This window comes from Plodia interpunctella, chromosome 7, assembly GCF_027563975.2.
Source record: "Plodia interpunctella isolate USDA-ARS_2022_Savannah chromosome 7, ilPloInte3.2, whole genome shotgun sequence".
Taxonomy (NCBI): domain Eukaryota; kingdom Metazoa; phylum Arthropoda; class Insecta; order Lepidoptera; family Pyralidae; genus Plodia; species Plodia interpunctella.
In genome coordinates, this window is record NC_071300.1 from 3,843,276 (window position 1) to 3,863,759 (window position 20,484).

At 34.4% G+C, this 20,484-nt stretch overlaps 4 protein-coding genes across 11 annotated transcripts in view; 2 read left to right on the forward strand and 2 right to left on the reverse strand.

Moving 5' to 3' along the window:
• The first annotated feature begins 2,645 nt into the window (after positions 1 to 2,645).
• Ipp (Inositol polyphosphate 1-phosphatase) lies at positions 2,646 to 4,739 on the forward strand. The gene is made up of 4 exons (XM_053747913.2): positions 2,646 to 3,269; positions 3,365 to 3,509; positions 3,727 to 3,929; positions 4,205 to 4,739. Exons 1-4 carry the CDS (start codon positions 2,828 to 2,830, stop codon positions 4,426 to 4,428), a joined length of 1,014 nt encoding a protein of 337 aa, XP_053603888.1. The 5' UTR covers positions 2,646 to 2,827; the 3' UTR covers positions 4,429 to 4,739.
• LOC128671459 (uncharacterized protein) lies at positions 4,735 to 6,214 on the reverse strand. The gene is made up of 5 exons (XM_053747914.1): positions 6,052 to 6,214; positions 5,753 to 5,905; positions 5,300 to 5,429; positions 5,019 to 5,171; positions 4,735 to 4,896 (listed from the first exon to the last, which is right to left on the reverse strand). The coding sequence occupies exons 1-5, from the start codon at positions 6,063 to 6,065 to the stop codon at positions 4,780 to 4,782; spliced, it is 567 nt and encodes a 188-aa protein (XP_053603889.1). The 5' UTR covers positions 6,066 to 6,214; the 3' UTR covers positions 4,735 to 4,779.
• A 767-nt stretch (positions 6,215 to 6,981) lies between these two features.
• Positions 6,982 to 9,211, forward strand: Taf13 (TBP-associated factor 13). Of its 6 annotated transcripts, none has more exons than XR_008404842.1 (6): positions 6,983 to 7,241; positions 7,321 to 7,499; positions 7,832 to 7,989; positions 8,082 to 8,141; positions 9,081 to 9,103; positions 9,135 to 9,211. XR_008404842.1 is itself a non-coding variant. In XM_053747797.1 (5 exons), exons 1-4 carry the CDS (start codon positions 7,197 to 7,199, stop codon positions 9,083 to 9,085), a joined length of 387 nt encoding a protein of 128 aa, XP_053603772.1. In that variant the 5' UTR covers positions 6,982 to 7,196; the 3' UTR covers positions 9,086 to 9,103; positions 9,135 to 9,211. The 6 variants fall into 6 exon arrangements, 4 of the variants coding, with proteins under 4 accessions (XP_053603772.1, XP_053603771.1, XP_053603770.1 ...); XR_008404841.2 differs by having other exon boundaries at positions 8,082 to 8,137; XM_053747797.1 differs by lacking the exon at positions 8,082 to 8,141 and having other exon boundaries at positions 6,982 to 7,241.
• A 2,773-nt stretch (positions 9,212 to 11,984) lies between these two features.
• Positions 11,985 to 20,484, reverse strand: part of LOC128671256 (uncharacterized protein) — a 28,437-nt gene continuing 19,937 nt past the window's right edge. For all 3 annotated transcript variants that reach the window (XM_053747586.1, XM_053747587.1, XM_053747588.1), the window contains 6 exons: positions 20,247 to 20,386; positions 19,297 to 19,415; positions 14,420 to 14,574; positions 13,749 to 13,878; positions 12,891 to 13,090; positions 11,985 to 12,181 (listed from right to left, as the gene is read on the reverse strand). In XM_053747586.1, the coding sequence (XP_053603561.1) occupies positions 12,066 to 12,181; positions 12,891 to 13,090; positions 13,749 to 13,878; positions 14,420 to 14,574; positions 19,297 to 19,415; positions 20,247 to 20,386 (860 nt within the window). In that variant the 3' untranslated portion in view covers positions 11,985 to 12,065. The remainder of the gene's footprint in view (positions 12,182 to 12,890; positions 13,091 to 13,748; positions 13,879 to 14,419; positions 14,575 to 19,296; positions 19,416 to 20,246; positions 20,387 to 20,484) is intronic.

A 20,484-nucleotide genomic window follows, 5' to 3' on the forward strand; every position in this document is an offset into this window, starting at 1 on the left:
ATTGTACTTATTTTAAAAGTGCATTGAACCTTTGCTTTTCTATTAAGTGTCAGTTCCCCAACCGACAGTGTTTATTGTCGCCATTGTCTGTTGGGAAACTGAAAAAAACCTACAGGAAGTTTAAAATATAGCAATGACCAATTTTAATAGCAATGACCAATTTTAATAAAATTAAAGAATTTTTATGATTGAAATGATTTACCTACATATAATATTAATAATTACTGCTAAACTTTTAGAAGGTATCTGTACCTATCTCTATGGCTGTACGAACACTTTTCCTTATACTATCGATGTTTCACAATGTCGATGAAATGATGATCGCGCATCTCTGTATAGATAAATACAGGAGTTAGGTACATTTTGCAACAGAGAGAAAATTGGCGATTCTTATCTAACTCGATAGACTGAATTTGTTACTAAATGATTATGTAGCGTCCATAGATGGGTTTACCCCCAGTATTTGTCCAGTTTCTTCCCAAAAAGTCGGTCGCAAATTAATTTGCGCCGGACTGTTTCTTAAACGTCATACGAAAGCGAAAGATGACAACGTCAGTTTACAGGTAAATAGGATTGTATCGAAAACTGTTGCCTAAAGTGTATGTAACACTTAGGTGTCACGATCGAGATTGTATAACGGAGCACATTAGTTTTTAGGTAAAAACATAACATGTATTGGAGTAAAATTGCAATTCAAATAAGTATACCTACTTAAGCTAATTTAAGTTTTAGTTACTCTTGCCTTGGTTTTATGTTCCACAAACGAAAGTAAAATTTTACTATCACCAAAAAAAAATCTACCTACTTACCTACCTACTATTGAAAGAAAAGTTCATGTCGTAAAAACAACTGCAAAGCGAACTCCTTTCGAACAAAGTGCTATCTGACAATCGTTTATTTAGGTACATACCTATGATAATTATTATGACTGTAGAACGGTCTTCGTCACTAGGTACATCTTTGGGGGCCCGTGACAAATTCTTGATGAGGAAAAAAGTTTATCCATGCTTAAAAGTGCCAATGTGGAATGCGATTTCTTTTAAAAAGCAAAGTTGCTTCCCGCTTTCTGTCCCTATGTAGGTATTTAGATATATAAAATTACGCAACGAATTTTGATGCGGGTTTTTTTTTAATAAGTAGTGATTCAAGATTGTTAGGTCTATGATTTATTATGGTTTTAGCCAAGCGAAACCTGGACGAGCCGCTAGTTTTATCACATGTTCAGAATTTTAGAAAATCTACCTAAAACCTTTTTTGGCTATTTTTACCTCCCGTGACACTTAAAAGGAGAATGGCTCACGATAAATATATATTAACGAAGTAAGTAGATCAAGGTTATATAAATTTATTTTATCTAGAGAAATCGCATGGAGCCTTTCAAGTGAAAAAACGTGTATAACAATTGGTGGGCCGGACAATCCTTGAACTATTTAACAAAATGTTATAGAAAAGATTCATTTGCTGGTAGACAGATAACTATAGGGTAATTGAAATTGAATTGGATATCATAACTTTATCATATTTCACAATCAAATTTGAACCGATATATATATATATATATACTTATGTCCTTATGTCATAGTCATTTATAGTCAGAGACCTTCAAAAACGAAAGGAAGGACGCTTTCATTTCACAATTTTGAAACAAGTAGGTATCTATATTAAGTACTTTCGTTAGAGAATATGTGGCATTAATTATTTTCTTCGATATGAACCTACAATAACAAATCAGCAAATTCATTGTAAATGCGCCGCTTTGCGCGTAACTTGACATGGGCGACTGTAACAACTAGGTATCTATGTAAGTACGTTAACCAGGAAATATTTTTTAAAAGCAGCATGTCGATCAGAAAGTTAGTTTTATACATGAAAATACCTAGTAGGCAGGTACTCCATGGAGTACATAAAGGGTTGATAGCATGTTGTGTTTTCGAATCTCGTAATAACCAGAAAAAAAATGTTTTAACTTCACATAAGTAGGTAGTTATATAAGATTTACATAAGAACACTCGACAATCAAGATTTTTCAATCGATTAGGTACGATATTTTGTATCTTGGTAGGTGGTTGGAAAATCCATCTAGCCGTTTAGAAGATATTTATGAGATAGGTACCTAATAAAGGATTTACCTAAGTACATAAGTACAGTCGGATATGAAGGACTTTTATAAACAGTAAAGTCTATCAGGCCTTGAATAGCAGGCACAAGATCGCATTGCCTGAAAGGATCTAGTCAAGATAGCCACAGCTACTAATGATCTCGATCACGACCCTCAGCCATGAGGATACGGCTATTAAGATACATACACGCGTGATACGCGCGAAACACTTTCTTTGCAGTCGGGTAAAAACCATATAACCAATATCAATTTATTTATAGGCTATTTGAATATGAACATATAAAGATAGGTAGTAGTAGGTAGTCCAGTCCAGTTGATCCATTCACCCATTTTGGGTGAGCCCAAATGGGATGGTGATGATGACATCAATCGAATCATCGAATGTGGCAAGTGGCATAGCAACCTTCTACCAAGGAACTTATAGGTACTTTATTCCTTGTCCTTTACATACCTAATTACATACATAGCATGTCAATTACATAGCATGGATGTCAATGTCACTGTCAAAGTATGTAAGTCAAGTCAAAAGGACTTGTTGGCGAATGGCGAACTTGGCACGGCAATTTGTGTTTTGTTCATGGAATTAGTAGGTACCTACTCCTTTTATTATTTTTGAATATTTAAGCTTTCTTCGTGTCGAGATAATATTTTTTTACAAAGAAGGCTGATTTATATTGAAGTTACCTCTTAAAAATTGTAACTGTTTCGATGGCTACGTTATTAGAAGTCCTTATCCAGGCTTCTGAAAAAGCTGCATCCATTGCGAGGTCCTGTTGCCTTGAAGAAAATGAACATCTTCTGGTGGCTGAGAAATGTGAAAGAGATGCGAATGCTCGGTTCGATAAAGACTTCAAGACTATAGCCGACGTTCTAGCCCAAGAATCTGCTAAAACTGAAATAGCTACGCGGTACCCAGAACTCGCTCAACATGTAAGAGGTGAAGAATGCTCCGAGATAGGCGGAGTAAGCATCAAACTTGAAGAAAACGTTGTAAAAACAGCAGAAATATTAAGTGGGCTTGTACCTTTAAAAGTAGCTGAAAGAATGGCAGCTGCAGCTCATAATGATGTAGATATATTATTACATGACTTACCAAAAGAATTGCCACCAATCGATATTGCTGATCTAGGCGTTTGGATTGATCCAATTGGTAATAGAAACAACTGACTTAAAATCACGATTGCTAATCTAATAAATGTCCAGAAAAACAATTGGAAACAATAATTTTGTTACTTGTTTGTATAGATGCCACTGCTGAATTCATTGCTGGTGTTCGCGGAGAAGCTGATGCTGATCATGGTCTTCCATGTGTAACAGTCCTTATTGGAGCATTTAGGCGATCTACTGGAGAACCTGTTATTGGAGTTATCAACCAGCCATTCTTCCGAGGGTTATTGTTTTACTAATATTAAAGTTTCTGAGGATGAATTATCATTTCTTTTTCACTAAAAACTACTAAACAGGGTTTGATGACATTTGTCTCATAAGCAAATATAAAGCATATAATTTTGGGATTCTTTGTAAATGAGTACAATATAATTGATGATTATTACCTATATGGGATATTCAGATATGCTTTAATATAATTCTGATTGTTTTCCTTCCAGTAATAAGGGTCGCATTTTATGGGGCATAAGTTATGAGGACTACAAAGCATGGGGGTGTAGTGATAAGGACATTCATACCAACACCAACACAGTATTGATGAGTGGAGCTGAAAATCAGGATATCATTGAAAAAGTGAAAAAATCTGGATGGGAAGTGATGTCTTTGCCTGGAGCAGGAAATAAACTCATGAAAGTTGCATTAGGTAATTTCTATTATAGCTTTTTTTTTAATATAATGTGTGTTCATCTATTTTTGTTATTATAAAAATAACAGTAATTTTGGAATAACAATTTTCTAAATAAAAATACAAAATGCTATTTACTTAAATGGCCCAACCTGTAGCTAATTATTAAATGTAGTGATTTTTCGGGTGTGGACACACCCATAATTCAGACAATGTAAGCTTAGTGTGAGCCATTGAGTGTTGGCCATTGAATTATTTATTAATGTTTGTGTAAATTTAAACTTTATTTTCAGGTGAAGCAGCAATGTATATTGTGTCAAAAGGAACAACATTCCGGTGGGACACCTGTGCCCCGCATGCTATACTTAGAGCTAAGGGTGGTGACCTAATAACATACACTAACAAGTCTCCTATCACCTATAATGTTCCTGAGAGTGATAACATGCAGACTTATTGTAACTCTGGTGGCATCATTGCATACACCAACCCAGAATTTTTTGAAAAGTTTCTGAAGTAATTATTTACTGTAAACTTTAGTAGGTACCTGAAATTGTATGATCTCACTAATCTGTAAGTGTTGTGAATGTGCCAAGTGCCCTTTTAAATTTTAGTCAATAAGCTAGTCACAAATAAGTTTAATGTTGTATTATAAAGAATTGTCTATCAATCATTATTCATAATTATGTCCTATTTTATTATTCATTTCTTTATTAAATCATTGACTTTTTTTACTAGAAACACAGAATTAGTCTTGTTTATTATCTTTTTACTTCTTCTATATAAACTTAATGTATTCAATATTTGTAACAATAAAACATTGTCATTTAACTTAAGTCTGTTATTATATTGTATGTACAGCAATCCATTATCAATCCGAAGAATCTGAGTCTGAACTTCTGCTTTTCTTTTTTTTCTTCTTTTTACTTTTCTTCTCTTTTTTACTTTTTTTCTCCTTTTTCCTCTTTTTATCATTTGTGTCAGTCTCCTGAAATATATTTTAAAAGTTAAGCAGTACACATTCAGGTAAGACAAACTATTACCACTTCTACTTGTACTGTAGATATTTTATGGACTGCAAAATAATTATTTTAAAAAGCCATGAAATACCTGTTTTATAACAGGTTCATTTTTAATAAGTGGAGTGACTGGAGCACAGCCTTCTAAACGTATTGAAGCAGTAACATCATCTATTTTGCTCATGTCTGCATTTGGGGCCCGATATTGTTCACAGTGATCCACCCTAATTGTCCGTCCCAGTATCTGTAAAAATGGGTGGACAGTTGATTTATTTTATTGACTCCTTGGCAAAAAAGTATTAACTGACAATGTAAAACTGCCAGGCGATTGTAAGTTATTTCATGTAGAAATGTCAAGTCAATAATGTTTACCTTGATTCCATTTAAATTATCAACTGCTAAAACAGTTGAACGTTGATCTTCATAGCATATAAATGAAAATCCTCTTGATTTCCCAGTTGCTTTATCTCGAACTAAATTTATGTTTACTATCTCCCCGTACCTGCAATTAATGGTGAAAAAATTTTTAACCTAGACAAGAATAACCAATAATTAATATTTTTTAATATAAACTAAAATATAATATGTAGTAGGGTAGATGTATACCACTATTTTAATGTGTGTGTATAGGCTTTGTCTACTGCCTTTTGCCAAAAACAGTTATAGAACCACCCACATCATACAATATCACCATACATGGAAACCTAACAACCTCATGAAGGCCTAACAACCTCGCGATTTAGAAGTCGCAAAGTTCTGGCACAAAATGTGTTTGCACATTCACCTTCACAGAAATAAGTTATAGCAGTACAACCAGAAACTTACTGTGAAAAGACACATATAACATCACCCTCTGTAAGGTCATAGGGAAGACCTCCAACAAAAACCCAAGCACTGTCCTTATACTGGTCGTGCCATGAACTTTTTGAATTGCCGGCGAGTTCACGTTCACTTAACTTTAAAACATTCTTCACATTTCTGAAACAAAATTTTCAATAATTTAAAGAAATTAATAAACAAATAATGTACGATAGTTTATTTATCAATTAAAACATGTTTGAATCGAGGAGTGAAGTTATACTTGAGTAAAATATTTTAGAAATAAAAAAATAGATTTCACCTACGTCATAGGATTCATTTTAACAAGTTTTAGTATACTGATACTACATTAAAATTATGTAGCTCAAATAACTTTGTATTAGTATATAAAAGCCATGCTTTGCTTTGCACATAAACATGTATATAGATTTATTAGTTTTGTTTTGTTTGTTGATTGATTACCTATTTGACATTGACAATAGGGAGTATTACTGCACATTTATCCCGGCAGAGTACAGCACTGTATGTTAGGTACACAAAAGCTTTGCCGCCTTTTGCTACCTATGTCGATTAAAACGTTTATTTTAGATTACCTAGGTACTTTATTAATCCTTTCATTATGTAAGCATTCGTTTATGAAAATATACAACAATGTTGCATATTCGGGTGCCGAAATATTGGGAAAAATCGTTTTCCATAAGATACAATTGATTACAAACGGTTGAAAAGAACCTCGGAACACTTCACACGTGAATACTTATTAAAATATGGACTTCATACAGGTAAGATCTTCAATCAAAATCAAGTATATCAGTTTATGAATATAACCTAAAACAGTGTTATTTTCAGGATAATCCACTACATCCTTCCTTTTTCCTACTAGCACCACGATTGCGTAGAAGGTATTTTTGGTCGTAAATCTGCAACAATATTGAAAATTAGCGCTTTTTGCCTCCATTGGCAATGTTTGTGTACCTTCGTTGTACCAGTAGCGCCATCTGCGTTGAGCTTTGCGTAATATTGTTTTGTTTTCATTTGATTGAACCATGGATTTTGTACGGAGGAAACCATTCGCAATCCTGCCTGGCCGGCTATAGATATACCCTGTTAAATAAAATCTATGTAGGTACCTAAAGTTATATGTAATGGCTTATTAAATCCATGGTAGGTACTCCAAGTACTTGTTAAATCCATGCATTTTTAATGTCACTGTCACTACGACATAAAAATGTCATGTTTATAGGTTGGCAGAATAAACTCATGAATAAACTAGAAATCAGATTACTACCTAGTTATTACTATTAGTTATTACTTACCTAGAAATTGTCAAGTCAGTCAAATACCTATTATTTGGTTTGGATCAAACTTTGGATTGGATTGGGATTTGGAAACTGAGTTTGTTTTGTGTTGTAATTTTTTTCTATTTTATACTAGTTTTCACTGTAAAAAAATGACTGCAACACCCACTCCTGAAACACCAGAAAACTTTGATCAAGTAATCAGTTATGATTAATATTTAATGAAAACTCTATGCGATTGTTTGTCATCGAACTCAAACTTTCACATTGTTTTAGTTTGATGAGGAAGAATCAGAACAGCAACTGGGTGCCACCGCATCCGGTAGAAAGAGACTATTCAGCAAAGAACTTCGTTGCATGATGTATGGCTTTGGGGATGACCAGAATCCTTATACAGAGAGTGTCGATTTCTTGGAAGACCTGGTTATGGAATTCATCACAGAAACTACCCACAGGTAATGTATCAGTAATTTTAGCATCATCTTTAGTTACAATAATCCTCTCATGAGATACTGTACTTGAGATGTGAGATGGCTTATGAAGAAGAATAATAATAATAGCTTAATCTGTAATTAATTGAATCCTTGGCAATTTTATTTAAAACTTAGAACAAGCTCTATTTTTTTTTATTAGCCTATTGAGGTGTCCCATTGCTGGGCACCTTCTTTCACAAAAAATGGGTGGCTGGGTTCCTTTTTTCACAAATCTCTTAAAGGGCAGAAATGTCTGTTTATTTATATAAAAAAATACCATCACAGCAAAGGGGTACTATGTTATTATTTTCCAGAGCAATGGAAGTAGGAAGAACAGGCAGGGTACAGGTAGAAGACATAATATTTTTAGTTCGCAAAGATCAACGGAAATATGCCCGTGTGAAAGACTTGTTGACAATGAATGAAGAACTTAAAAAGGCTCGAAAAGCCTTTGATGAAGTTAAATATGTTGGTAAGTAATTAATATTTATGTTTTTAAATTGTCTTTTTTATTTAAAAAAATGTTCTGATTGTATTAATATGACTGATTTTGTGATATTGTAGAAGATCAACAATAACATTGGCAGCCAATCAAGTGATGCCATGCTTCTAAGACTGATGCAAGTAACAAAATTTGATATTGAGCATTGCTTTATGTCTGCACATTGGTTGAATTCATACAGTTAACCTTGTAATGTAACTAACTTTATAATATATATATATAGAATATTAACCATTGGGATGACTGAATAACTATTGTTTACCCTGTCACTAATATTCATGGATTTGCTAAATTCTGTATGAATTATAACTATGATAAAAGATTTTAAAATACTTTTGTACGAGGTAAATTACAAAGTAAATAATAAAGTAATGTAATTCTTATTTCTGTTTGTCTTTAAACAATCAATTCCCGCACGGCCCAATCTGTCAGGATCTTATTGTTGTTTGTTTTTATTATCTCCAGGATGTGGATAGTTGATGTGCTATACATATCTAAGTATAATTTATGTTAGTTATAATACATGGTGAATCCACTCCCTTCCATAATTTGCCTCATTTTGTTTATTAACACTTTAATGGATGCTTGATGTGACACTTTATCCATTGCGTTATGCATCTGTGAAAATGTAGTATTTTAGGTGTTTAAACTCCTTGCAAGAAATAATAATCTTATGGTAAAAGTTAAATGCCTATTGATGTGAACAAAATTAGGGCATTTTTTCCCAATATTGGACTTGATTAGACTAACAGTAGAGATTTATCTCTTATATTTTGTAGATATTTCATAAAACCAATATTTATGAGTGAAAAAGGTCCTTGCAACTAATTTTGTTTAAATAATGTCCATATATTTATGTTTGGTCAATGGTCAAACTACCACTCTAGATAATGAACCATTTTACATGCTGTGGTGCCCAATTTTAATAGATATATTTTTTAACTTTCGAACAAAAGGTGGTAGATATTTGTTGAATGTATATTCGGGCTGGTAGATTTCTGTTTAGAAAGGGATCAAAATATTCTGTAAGCATTTGTATAATTTATGATTGTACTTTTCAGAATGAAGCTAGGAGTCTTCAATGAGGAGATACAGTGAATATTGAAAAATCCCAAACTTGGACAGTGAGAAATGTCTGTCCGTGGTGTTTGATGCTTTCCAAAAATAATTTTAATAAATAGGTTTAATACAATGAGGCTTTTATTTCCTAAACGCCTGTGAACCTATAAGTCCCATCATCAAATTGTATTTTTTTATCCACTGTACATATAATTCAGAATATGAAAAGAAAAAAATCAGTTTTCCATACTAAGTGATCAGCTGGATTAACCAAAATGTATAGGAGATTTAAAAAAAAAAAGTTTTTTAAATTTGTTTCTTTGGATACTAACTTAAGTTTAATTATCTGTATCTACTCACAAAATTTGTGCAACCTCATGGCCGAGTAGTATTTATTTTTTTAAGTTTTTATTATATTCGGCAAATAGGGTTTAATTTTAGAAGAAGGTTGTGGTGGTTCTTTCAGCCTAGACTAACGAGAATAAATATACATTACCAACATGTATATTGTTCGATTTTTTAACTAAATTGAAAAACACATTCTAGCTTTTTAATTTTATTGTGCATAATTTAAGGCAGATAACAAACCGAATATACAAATAAAGTACAATAAGTACTAAAGTAATACATTCTGAAGTGCGACAGTCATGATTGAATTGAGAAAATTAAACATTACCTATAATTGATAACTGATTCTTGTAGAATCCTAACATTACAATAAATCTATGTGAAATAACAACGTCAGTGGGTCCTAAATAGGTGTAAATAAAATATCTTGTGTAATGTTTCACATTTCGGTCGACTAGACCAGGGTGTTCAAAAAAACAACCTAAGTCTAAACTTTGGTTTGGAAAATGTCACAACAGTAGAATTTATCAACTACTATACTTAGTACGTATAACTATTTAGTAATAAATAGGCCATTTATGGCAGTGAATTAGTATCCTAATAATAGTTAACCTAAAAATTACATTAAGCTCTGGTGGATAAATATTGTGTATAAATTAGTTTACATTCAATATTAAATTAAAAAATGGTTACTGTTTTTTTTTTTTTAATTTTTAAACTTAATAACCGCGTAGGTAAATAAATGCAAATAAATTAATACAATAAATTACATACATATTTTATCATAAAATTAAATTGTTCCCAAAAAGTCGACAAGTTTTTTCTCATATAAAGGTTTTACCTAACAAATGGCTTTGTACCTACTTATGCCAAACTAAAAGCAAATTGGCTTACAAATAGGAAGACAAGACTTGAGCCCGTGTCAATTGAGAGATAGCAAGCAATAATAGACATAGTTGCCATATAGTGCACAATCAAAATATGTCATTAAAAATTCAATAAAAACAAACATAATTAAAAGCTAATTGCTACATCACACAATAAGTCTAAACATTAACTGAGAAGTTACACAAATCTCACTAAATCGTTCCTGTTCTACTCTAGTGTAAATAATTTAATGTAACATTTTATTTTAATATTATTTTGCAACAGCCGAATTTAAGGCAAGTAAACCTGTCGATGAATTTAATATTAGACTTACACTAATTTAATAGAATTAGTTTCGAATTTTGATTGTGATGCGTATGTACAGTCAAGCACACATCAACTTACCTAGGTACATAGACCTTAAAGCGGCGATTTTGCAATTATTTGTTTAAGTTGTTGCAATGTGAGGTCGACTGTATATACCATTCCATTTTTCACGCAATTGTTCATTAGAATTACCTTTAGAATAAAATTACTATATACTGATATATCAATGAACAGGTAAACCTACAAGGGTTTTTAGAAAAGTATTAGGCACGTAAAATAGATTTTCTGTATGAGCTATCCTCAATGTCTCATAGTACCACACACATACTACACACTCATGACGTCATAAATGACCAGTGCATGTGACTTGCGTAAACGAATGGTAATTTACATTAACAGGGAAAATTTAATTTTTTCGTCAGCTCGTGGTCGTTCACAGTAATTAGTAATACTATTCTAATTATTATATTTTGCCATTTAAGGCATTCAACCTTTACGATGATTCCCGGACACAACAAACTTCTTTACCTTTTAAGGTTTGCATACATATTTAGGAAATCCCAGTCTGGTAGACTTCCTACTTTACTGATTTAAATTATTACTCTAAAATGTTGAATGTGTAGTTTTCTTAAACTATGTAGGTGTTGTTAAATTTTGGAAGCATAATCACTTTTCTGTTAGATCAAAAATGTTTTTTATTATGCTTTGTCGCTATAAATAGATATAGTGCTATAGCTTGTATAATTTTAAAGCCCTTAAGGGTGAATTTCACGACTGTTTGAACGTGGCGTGTAGCGTTTCATTAGTGTCGCACTTTTTTTTAAATAATGAATATTTAAAAAAAATTAAACATTTATAAAATTAATATTGTACTTTACTTATTTATAAAATAGGATAATTAAATTGATTACTGTGTATGGTACAATTTAATAAACAATAATGACAGCCCACGGCGGCGTTCAAAACGTTCGTGAAATTCACCCTTAAATGAAGTCCTTTTGGCCACTAGATCACATTCAATTTGTAAAAAGTTTTAAATCAATTGTAGGTGTGTGGGTCGAGGAAAGAGGTAGTTTGCTTTACGCGCGACAAATGCAGAAGAACTTATGTTTAATTAATTTGTACTTTTTAAAGAGATGAGACCAATAGTTAAACTATTTTTTTTCTAATCTTCCCCAAATCCGATAAAATCAATCAATCAGTATATTTTGTACGTTTATAAATGTAAAAATAGGCATGCAGATTAACTCCTCGTTCGCAATTTTGTCTAACGCATAGCACTCAAAATGCAGTAATAAATAGGCAATGATAAAGCGCCCGGCCGATTGTGGATTGATTTATTTATATTTATTTATTTATTCAACTTTTTCACGGCGAATATTTTTACTGCATTTTGTAATTCATTTAGTAAATATGGTGAATACCGCATATGGCTATAACGATGTTTAATCAGTAGGCGGGTCCATGGCGGCGACGATAGCCTTCATAACAGCTGCGGCGACTAAAGCCGCGTGCGGTTGCCACTCCTTGCCGCGGGTACCGTCGCGGTAGTCGGCAATACCTACCATGATACAATAGTTTATAAAAATCTCTTGTAATGGAACCATAAGGGCCTGTTTCGCTTGCTGATAATGTATCTAATAGTCTTTAAGTAACATATCCATAGCGTCAAAAATTGTGTTTCACAAGTATTGGATAGGGTTAACTGGCCAATAACTTCAGTTAGATTTATCTAGCAGTTAGTTAATCTGTTAGATTACAATTTATTAGAAAGTGGTGAAACAGGCTCCAAGACTTTACAATTGAGGATTTTGGAAATTATCAAGTAGCTAACAAGCTATTTGAAGTATCAATCACATATTGGCAGTATAAAATATTTTCACAAACTAAAGTAAACTATGAATGAAAATAAGATTTATGGACTTCTTCCTCACATCAGCCATTCGTGACAGACGCTGGGTATAGGCCTCCTTACATCTACGCTACTATCCATTGGTTGCAGAAGAAACCGAGAGATTAAACGAGAGAGAGAGCTGAGCATGAAATGAGTGCGTTTCGACCGATGCGGCCGCACTGTCATTAAGATCCGTGAAATTTCTTGGAGGAATCATTTCCAAAATCTATCATTCATACAATTGACATTGCTACAGTACAGATTAAATTTAAAATCAGATAAGAAAACTAATTCTAGTCTTTTTTTAATTAAAGCAAAATGTAATGACATCGCGGCCGCAGCTGACCAAAAGCTCTGAGAAACACCCGTAACGAACCTCTAATAGAAACGAAGCAGTCCTTCCTGTTGCCGACGACGCTGTCGAGCACGGCGTCCAGCTCGCAGTCGTAGGCGCGAGCGCGCGCGCGCGCGGCGAACGCGGCGCGCGCCTCCCCCGCGCCCGCGCCCGCGCTCGCCACCGCGCGCCCGCCCGCCACCGGCGCGCAGTGCACGCGCAACTTGCCCGATTGGTTGTCGCTAAATTCATTTCAAAGTAAAAAAACGCGCGGCTGCATACTGACCGCGAAGATTTTCAAGTTCAGTCGATGACAAGAATGGGCATTTTAAATTTGTAATAAAAATAACGCTTGTGACGAAACCGCCCACAGGCCGAAAAAAGTTAACTATTCGACTGGGTAAAAAATAAAATATATGAAGACATTTAAATATAATAGCTACAACACGATAATTAAATGTCACTCTAATTGATCAGTTTTATCAATTACGAGATTTACAATTCTTTCGGTTTCATTGAAATATACAAATGCGTTTTGAGTCAAAAATCCGTGATGTCACAATACATTACTGTCGTACAAGCTAAGTCCATGAAGTATGAGAATGAATGTCCAATAAGGAGCTTTATTTTTACTACTTGCCAAGCATCTTCAAATAATTTCGAAATCCGTGCACTAAATGTGGTTCTATCACACTTCTTAAGACAGTTGAATTATATGGTTTTCAAAGTAATGAATAGAATTTTCACATTCATAAATCTAAAAGGTGAATGAAGTATGTCCCGTATTGTAAAGATAAAACTTAATAAAAAATTAATAAGAATAACTGACTAATATGAAAAAACTTATTAAAGAATTAATAAGAATTATGAATGATAAATAACAAATAATAAATCCCTTACGTTTGATCGCCCTGAGGCGCGGGATGCGACACTTCAATGTAGGCGCCCTCGCCGATGTCCATACAAAGCTTGTCCGTGACGCCCTCTGGCGCCTCCCAGCGGCCCGGCACGCTTTGTAGGCGCTCCAGCCCTGAAAATATTGATATTATTTAGAGCCAGCACTAGGCAAATGCTTCTCTTCATTTGGTCCGGCCCTATGGTTAAAATTTTCCAACCTTTGCAGTATCTCTTATGTATAGCATACGGGGTAGACAAAGTCAAGAGTCACGAAATTAATAAACCATGTATAGCTCGACATCGGGTTTATTATGTACCTAGCTTAAATATCATTTCAATGAGGGCTAACGCGAATGAATTCTCCGCTTGAGTAGTTGGTGTAGGGAATGGTATCAAGTGCAATAAAAGGCAAATTTGAACATGTTTACTATGCGCACATGCGAGGGCTTTTGTTATCGTAGTAAAAGAACCTCACTTGACTTGTGGCATAAACTAGTAAGCGAAGAAACTGAGCTACCAAAGTTTAAATTTAAAATACGAATTCTACTACGAAGTACATTCCAGGTCTTTTCTACCAGTGTTCATCAAAATCCATCTAATCGTATATGCGTGATTGAATAACAAACATCTTCACACACTCATATTAAAAGTTTGGCATTTTTTACTAAACGTACCTTCACTAACGTAATAATCCCAAGGGGCTTGAGATTTGGCGAGGCGAGTTGCGATGTCTTGTAGAAGGAAGTTTGATGGCTTATATGGCTTTACTTCATAGTCCCAACCTCCTTTGGCATTCCGTTCAGCCTTTTCGCAGAATACATACACGTATCTAGAAAAAATAAATAGGTACTTAAGTAATATTTGGCACAACCCAATTTGATTTCGAATTCACAGCGGTACAGAGTTATTATATGTGCATCAGTGATTTGTTTGTTTGTGTCAAGAAAACACAGATACGGCGGACTATCCCTCCATGGGATACCATGGAGGGATCTCTTTCAGACAACCGGCAGGAAAAGACACACCTAGTTCCAAACACAAAGTGATTTATCAGTCCGTCCGTAGTGATAGTAGTAGTGATATGATAATCAAATGAGTCCCTATTTCCGACACTAGCATCTATAAGTACTAGGAAAAATACCCAAAGACGGGGCTACAGACTTTGTGCACCTATCTGTAGAACAGCTATGAAAAGAAATAGTTTTATCTGTATGGCGCCAAAGATATACAATAAATTGCCGCGGGATTTAAAACATGAGAATGTGAAAACCTTCAGGAAACGCTTGACTTCTCTCCTAGTTCAAAAATCTTATTACACCATAGAAGATTTCTTAAATGACAAATGTTTAAAATAAATTTGAATGATTGATGTTGACATTGTTACCTTGGATACATTTTAGTGATGCACGTTATGACAATTTAATAATATTTGTAAGTTTTTAAAGACAGAGCATAGTGATACTACCCACTAATTTATTTCAACTGTATTTATAATGTACTTACCTATGTCTCACAAATAAATATTCTTATTCTTATTCTTATTCTTAGTGATACTAGCGATCCAGGAACTAAATTTGCTATAATAAACAAACACAGCTGAAAGTTGCATAACGCGTTAAGTTTAAGTGCTGTAAAATATATTGAGATTAAAATTAAAGAATTGTTTTATAAGCCACTGTCATCCAATCAAATATCACAATGCGTTTATCAATATAGGTACATATATAAAACTCTTCCGTCACTGAGTGACTGACTGACTGATAGACAACGTACCTAAGCCGAAACTATTGGGCATAGGAAGCTGAAATTTGTCATGTAAGTACGTTACCGGTAGGTCAGCACTAAGAGAGGATTCTTGGAAATTCCACCCCGAAGGGGGTAAAAGGAAAACTTTTATATGAAAGTTCTACACCGTTGAAGTTAGTGACTTGAACATTTGGATTTTAGTTATTTACAACAAATTAATGTATACGCCTTTCAATTTTTTCTGAAAATTAACCATTATCCCCTTCTAAAGGGGAGAGTGAAAGATTGAATGGGACTTAATAAAATTTTCAAGAAAGAAAAAGAAAATTGGTAAACATACTCTTTGTAAGTAGTAAATCACACCTCACACCAATAAATAACTTGAAATGTTATGTAAGAGGAAGAAGAAAATATGATAATGCATTATCTATATTTTGAAAATTGCATCTCTAGGAGAATTATGTAGAGGTGGAAATTTATATGAAGCTTCTTTATTTTAAAATTTACGTTTGTGGTTAATAAAAAACCGGGACGTACCTAACACGTCATGGAAAATGGGACGGCACACGTTGCAGAAAGCGGGATTGGCAGTCGTAATGGGAAATGGGACGGAGACATTGTGAATAACGTGATGGCACAATATGTTGCCTGAAACGGTACGGGCTGAAACGGTACGGGATACCTACATAGCAGGAAGCGGGATTTGACAAGTTGCGGGACGAGACATGTAGTGGGAAACAGGATATTGAACTAAAAATGAGAAAAAATACGAAAATGAATCATATGTTTACCAGTCTTACAGAATACGCGATAAAGAAATTACTGATATTTTGCTATGAATTCACGCGGGCGATGCCGCGGGCAAAATAAATTCCTTAATAAAATTGGTCAGTCATAAAATTTATAATTAATTATTCACTCAATTACACCTATGATTACGCAAAAACTCACCTCGGGCTTATCATTTATACCTACCAGGTAAAATACCATTTTGTATTAAGTAGTTGTAATAAAAGTGACTTATAAAGTTGTTTAAATTAATTATTCATGCTTTATTTATGCGAGTAAAAATTATTTACGTGACAATTCATCGGCAAAATATGTCATCCAAGGTTGAAACGCTACTCTTGAAATTGTTAGTAACCTACGCGTCCCCCGCAAATATTCCTCCTGTCGCGTCTGTCTGTTTGTTCGCGATGAACTCAAAAAACTACACGGATTTTCATTCGGGTTTCACCAATATGTATATGTGATTCCCGAGGAAGGTCTAGGTGTTTCATTTATTATGATTTTAGCAAAGAGGAACCGGGACGGACCACTAGTCTAATCCTAATCCCATCCTAACTAATATTATAAATGCGAAAATAAAGTTTGTTTCCTCTTCACGCTCTATCTACTCAACCAATCTTCTTGAAATTTGACATACATTTAGTTTGAAGTGTGGAGAAGGACGTAACCTTTCATTCCGGAAATATAACTGTTCCCGTGGGAAATTTAAGCAGGCAAGCCGCGGGCAAAAAGCTTGTAACAAATATTTTTTATTATTAAAAAAAATAAAATCCTTCTCTATACATGGTATTTAGTATTAGGGGATTTTTTTAAACAAATATACACTGTATACTCTTTGGTCTAGACGCCATAATATTCGACAAAAAATATATAAAAATTGGCAATAAAACTCCACAAAACAATGACATCGTCTCAAGCACAGACGCCGGCGTCAAATTATACGCCAGTCACAGAAATGTTCATCTGTCTACCAGTACATTAATATTATACCTAGTTTAGCACGTGTCATGTGTGTCATGGACTTAGTAATTCATGAAAACCAATTAACCCGCGACCGCAGTCTATGACGTTTAGTGGCCAGGTCATAACATGAGTGGGCGGTCAATATTTTAGTGCGACCTGTGATGTACTATGTATAGATCACTATATTATAGGTCGATTTTAATCGATGGAATACATCATTTATGGGCATATGGGCAATAACAATTATGTGAAAAAGGATATTTTTATATTGGTTTATTATATAGGTTAATTACCTAAAACTCATGCGTGTGCAACGTACGACCAAAACGTAGAATCAACTTCTTACGACAATAGAACCTTCAAGAAACAAAGTCAAAATCTGAGCATGTATTTTTATATAATTGAGATAGTAGGTAAGCAAATCAACAGAAACATGTCTTAAAGTAAAAATACAGAAATTAACTACAAATTTCAAGGATGTCCAATTGTTCATAGGAAAATAAGAACTTAAGGATAAGCCAACATTTCTGAAAAACAACAACCCGCATTTCAAATTCCAAGATATTAAACGTAAGTAAGTAATCAAAAACGTAACTGGGTAAGTATTTTCTGAGAAAACCTAGAAAAACATATTAAACTAGGTAACTAACTAATACAAATAAAGATATCCTGTTTGTCAATATAGGTAATTGGCTGACAATGTTTCAAGGTGACCATCATTCTTCAAATATAAATAATAATTTGGTTGAATTAAACAAGGTTAGTCAATGGGTGCCAAAATCTAGACTCACACAAGACTATACAATTTGGTTGTTTATATAAAATACAACACTGATCAGAATTTATTTCGTTACATTGTTTCTAGTTCTAGCCGAAAATAAACGAACACCTGTATTCTGGTAACGTTAAGACAAAATCGTGACTCAGTTTTTTTTCAATAGTAGTTTTTATTCACACGCAATAAGTACTACTTTTGACGATGTTATGAAACTCAATTACGACTTAACGTTAGCAGGAACTCGACTGCATAGTAACATTTCTAAGGAGATTTCATACTGACATGAGAAATTCCAAACCATATGTAAATTAATTGTACTCATACCATAAAGCTGCCTACCGACTTTGAGTCGTATTGAACTAATGGACGTGAAGGTTAAATAGGTAATGTCCATGTCGTGACATAAGCCCGTGAAGGTCGCTTGTCCAAAACTATATAAAAATTGTTTTAAGATACCGTAATCATTGAGTTACTGTATAATCGAATATTATTATATTCGATTATACAGTAACTCAATGATTGATGCATTTATTTAATCAGCCCGTCTGGATCAAATTTAAATCGTTATAATATTTTACAACGATTTAAATTTGATCCAGACGGGCTGATTAAATAAATGCATACCTACTAGTACTTATCTATAATGCGCCGATTACGATTTTGACCAAACCACTGTTTGGACATACTCGTATCTCGAGTGTATGAAGGATAAGAATGTATATTTTTTTGTAGAATTTTGAAGAAATTGTATTATTATTTTTAGAAACTGATTTTCTTTGCATTCGTTTAATGTTATTTAATTAAACATTTTAATGACTAAAGTTCATTCGACAATTAGTATAGAATTTGTAGAAAAAAGCAATAAAATAATACAATATTAGTCGGCGCTCTTTGACGATTAGTCATCGATTAGTTGTTTAGGTACGTGCGTGGGAAACATTTATCACCAGGAAAACGTGGCTTAGAAATTTGTTAAATCCATTCTTGAAATAAAAATTACACTTATTAATTTTAAAGACATTCGAGTGGCTTTGGGTATACCTAAGACTAAATGAAAGGACGGCAACGTTCCTGGTATTGTAGACGTTTCTGGGCAGCGGTGATCACTTACCATTCAGTAAGCGTCCTGCTCGCTTGCCGTCCTATACCATAAAAAAACCAGCCACAACTGGCGAGTGTCAGAGTTCATTGGAATCGGAAAGGGGAGTTTTTTCAGCAGTGGGCCAAGTACCTACATAAATATATGTTTCAAGGCTGCAGCATTACATAACATACTTATCGGGCAAGTCCGGCGCAGGAGTGGAGACGACGACATCACCGAGCCGCACGTGCCTCGAGTAGTCTGTGTAGTGCGGCACGCCGCCGCCCACCCCCACCAGAAACACGTACTCCACCTGATCGAATAAACGTAATTGTTTCTCACTCTGATCCATCATAATACCTGTGCTCTTGTATGGTAGTGAAGCGTTGCATGTATTCGAGCGACACAAGAGTTGGGAGTCATAGAGATGACAATGCTAGATGTGATCCATCACATGACCTGTGCTTTATAGTATGGTTGTAAAGGCTGACCTGTACTTGAGTGAGTTACGAGTTGAGAGTTGCGCATCACAGAGATGATGTATTGGATGTGTTGTGTCAGGAACTGGCGCATTCGCAGCAGTCTTCATGTCCGTGACATAAACGCCAAGATTGCGTAAACCGATATATTAAGCAGGGATCAAACTCAGAAAAAGCTGGCTTGGACGAAGACGTTTTCAAGGACATGCGTAGTATTTAATTCGATTCAAAATGTTCAATTACACATATGGCAACTGATCCAGGTATTTTTAACTCTCTTACTGGTGTTATTGATCGGTTGGCAAGTGGTATTTATAAATCAAATCGAACATACCATTTGGCTCAGTCATAGCTATTTCATTTTGCTATTGCAAACTCTTGCAACTGCGATATTATTTTCCACCTATTCTTGGATGGTTAGACAAAACTAAGCAACATGAATTAGAGGCTGTGAGGGCCCGATTTACTGGGTCAGCATAAAAATATAAACCTTACAATTTTGAAGATCTGTGATTTTATGACCGGCCACTTGCCTGACATCATCTTGCATCTTTGGGAATATTATTGTTGCCTATCAACTGTCAAGGCTATCTATCCCTTACCTAGACATCTACGAGAGAATATGGCCTCTATGCCACGGAGGTTTCCAATGAGTTAATGCTTGCCTTCTGGAAGATGCCGAGTAATCTGGTGGTGGTGTTGCCAGCAGCCGTCATCGCCTCGCGCGTCCTGCCCACGGAAGGCAGTTTGGTGGTCACTACTCGGTGAGCGCCAATAGTACCCAAAGAGTACACGTTCGATTCTCCTATTGTCACAAAATAAATATATGGTTAAAAATATATACCTAGCACGCATATTCCCTACTCGTTGGCTGCATGCGGTGGTGGTGTAATGGTTAAGACG

What these genes read in the sequence shown, in the direction of transcription:
- LOC128671459 (XM_053747914.1), bottom strand. An exon ending in GTTATATGTGTCTTTTCACA is followed by an intron (nt 5,430 to 5,752) that starts GTAAGTTTCTGG and finishes CATTAATTGCAG; the next exon opens with GTACGGGGAGATAGTAAACA. An exon ending in ATAATTTAAATGGAATCAAG is followed by an intron (nt 5,172 to 5,299) that starts GTAAACATTATT and finishes CCATTTTTACAG; the next exon opens with ATACTGGGACGGACAATTAG.
- Ipp (XM_053747913.2), top strand. Translation starts at nt 2,828, where the DNA reads ATGGCTACGTTATTAGAAGTCCTTATCCAGGCTTCTGAAAAAGCTGCA. An exon ending in AACCAGCCATTCTTCCGAGG is followed by an intron (nt 3,510 to 3,726) that starts GTTATTGTTTTA and finishes TTTTCCTTCCAG; the next exon opens with TAATAAGGGTCGCATTTTAT. An exon ending in ACTCATGAAAGTTGCATTAG is followed by an intron (nt 3,930 to 4,204) that starts GTAATTTCTATT and finishes CTTTATTTTCAG; the next exon opens with GTGAAGCAGCAATGTATATT.
- Taf13 (XM_053747795.1), top strand. Translation starts at nt 7,197, where the DNA reads ATGACTGCAACACCCACTCCTGAAACACCAGAAAACTTTGATCAA. An exon ending in CACCAGAAAACTTTGATCAA is followed by an intron (nt 7,242 to 7,320) that starts GTAATCAGTTAT and finishes ACATTGTTTTAG; the next exon opens with TTTGATGAGGAAGAATCAGA. An exon ending in ATCACAGAAACTACCCACAG is followed by an intron (nt 7,500 to 7,831) that starts GTAATGTATCAG and finishes ATTATTTTCCAG; the next exon opens with AGCAATGGAAGTAGGAAGAA.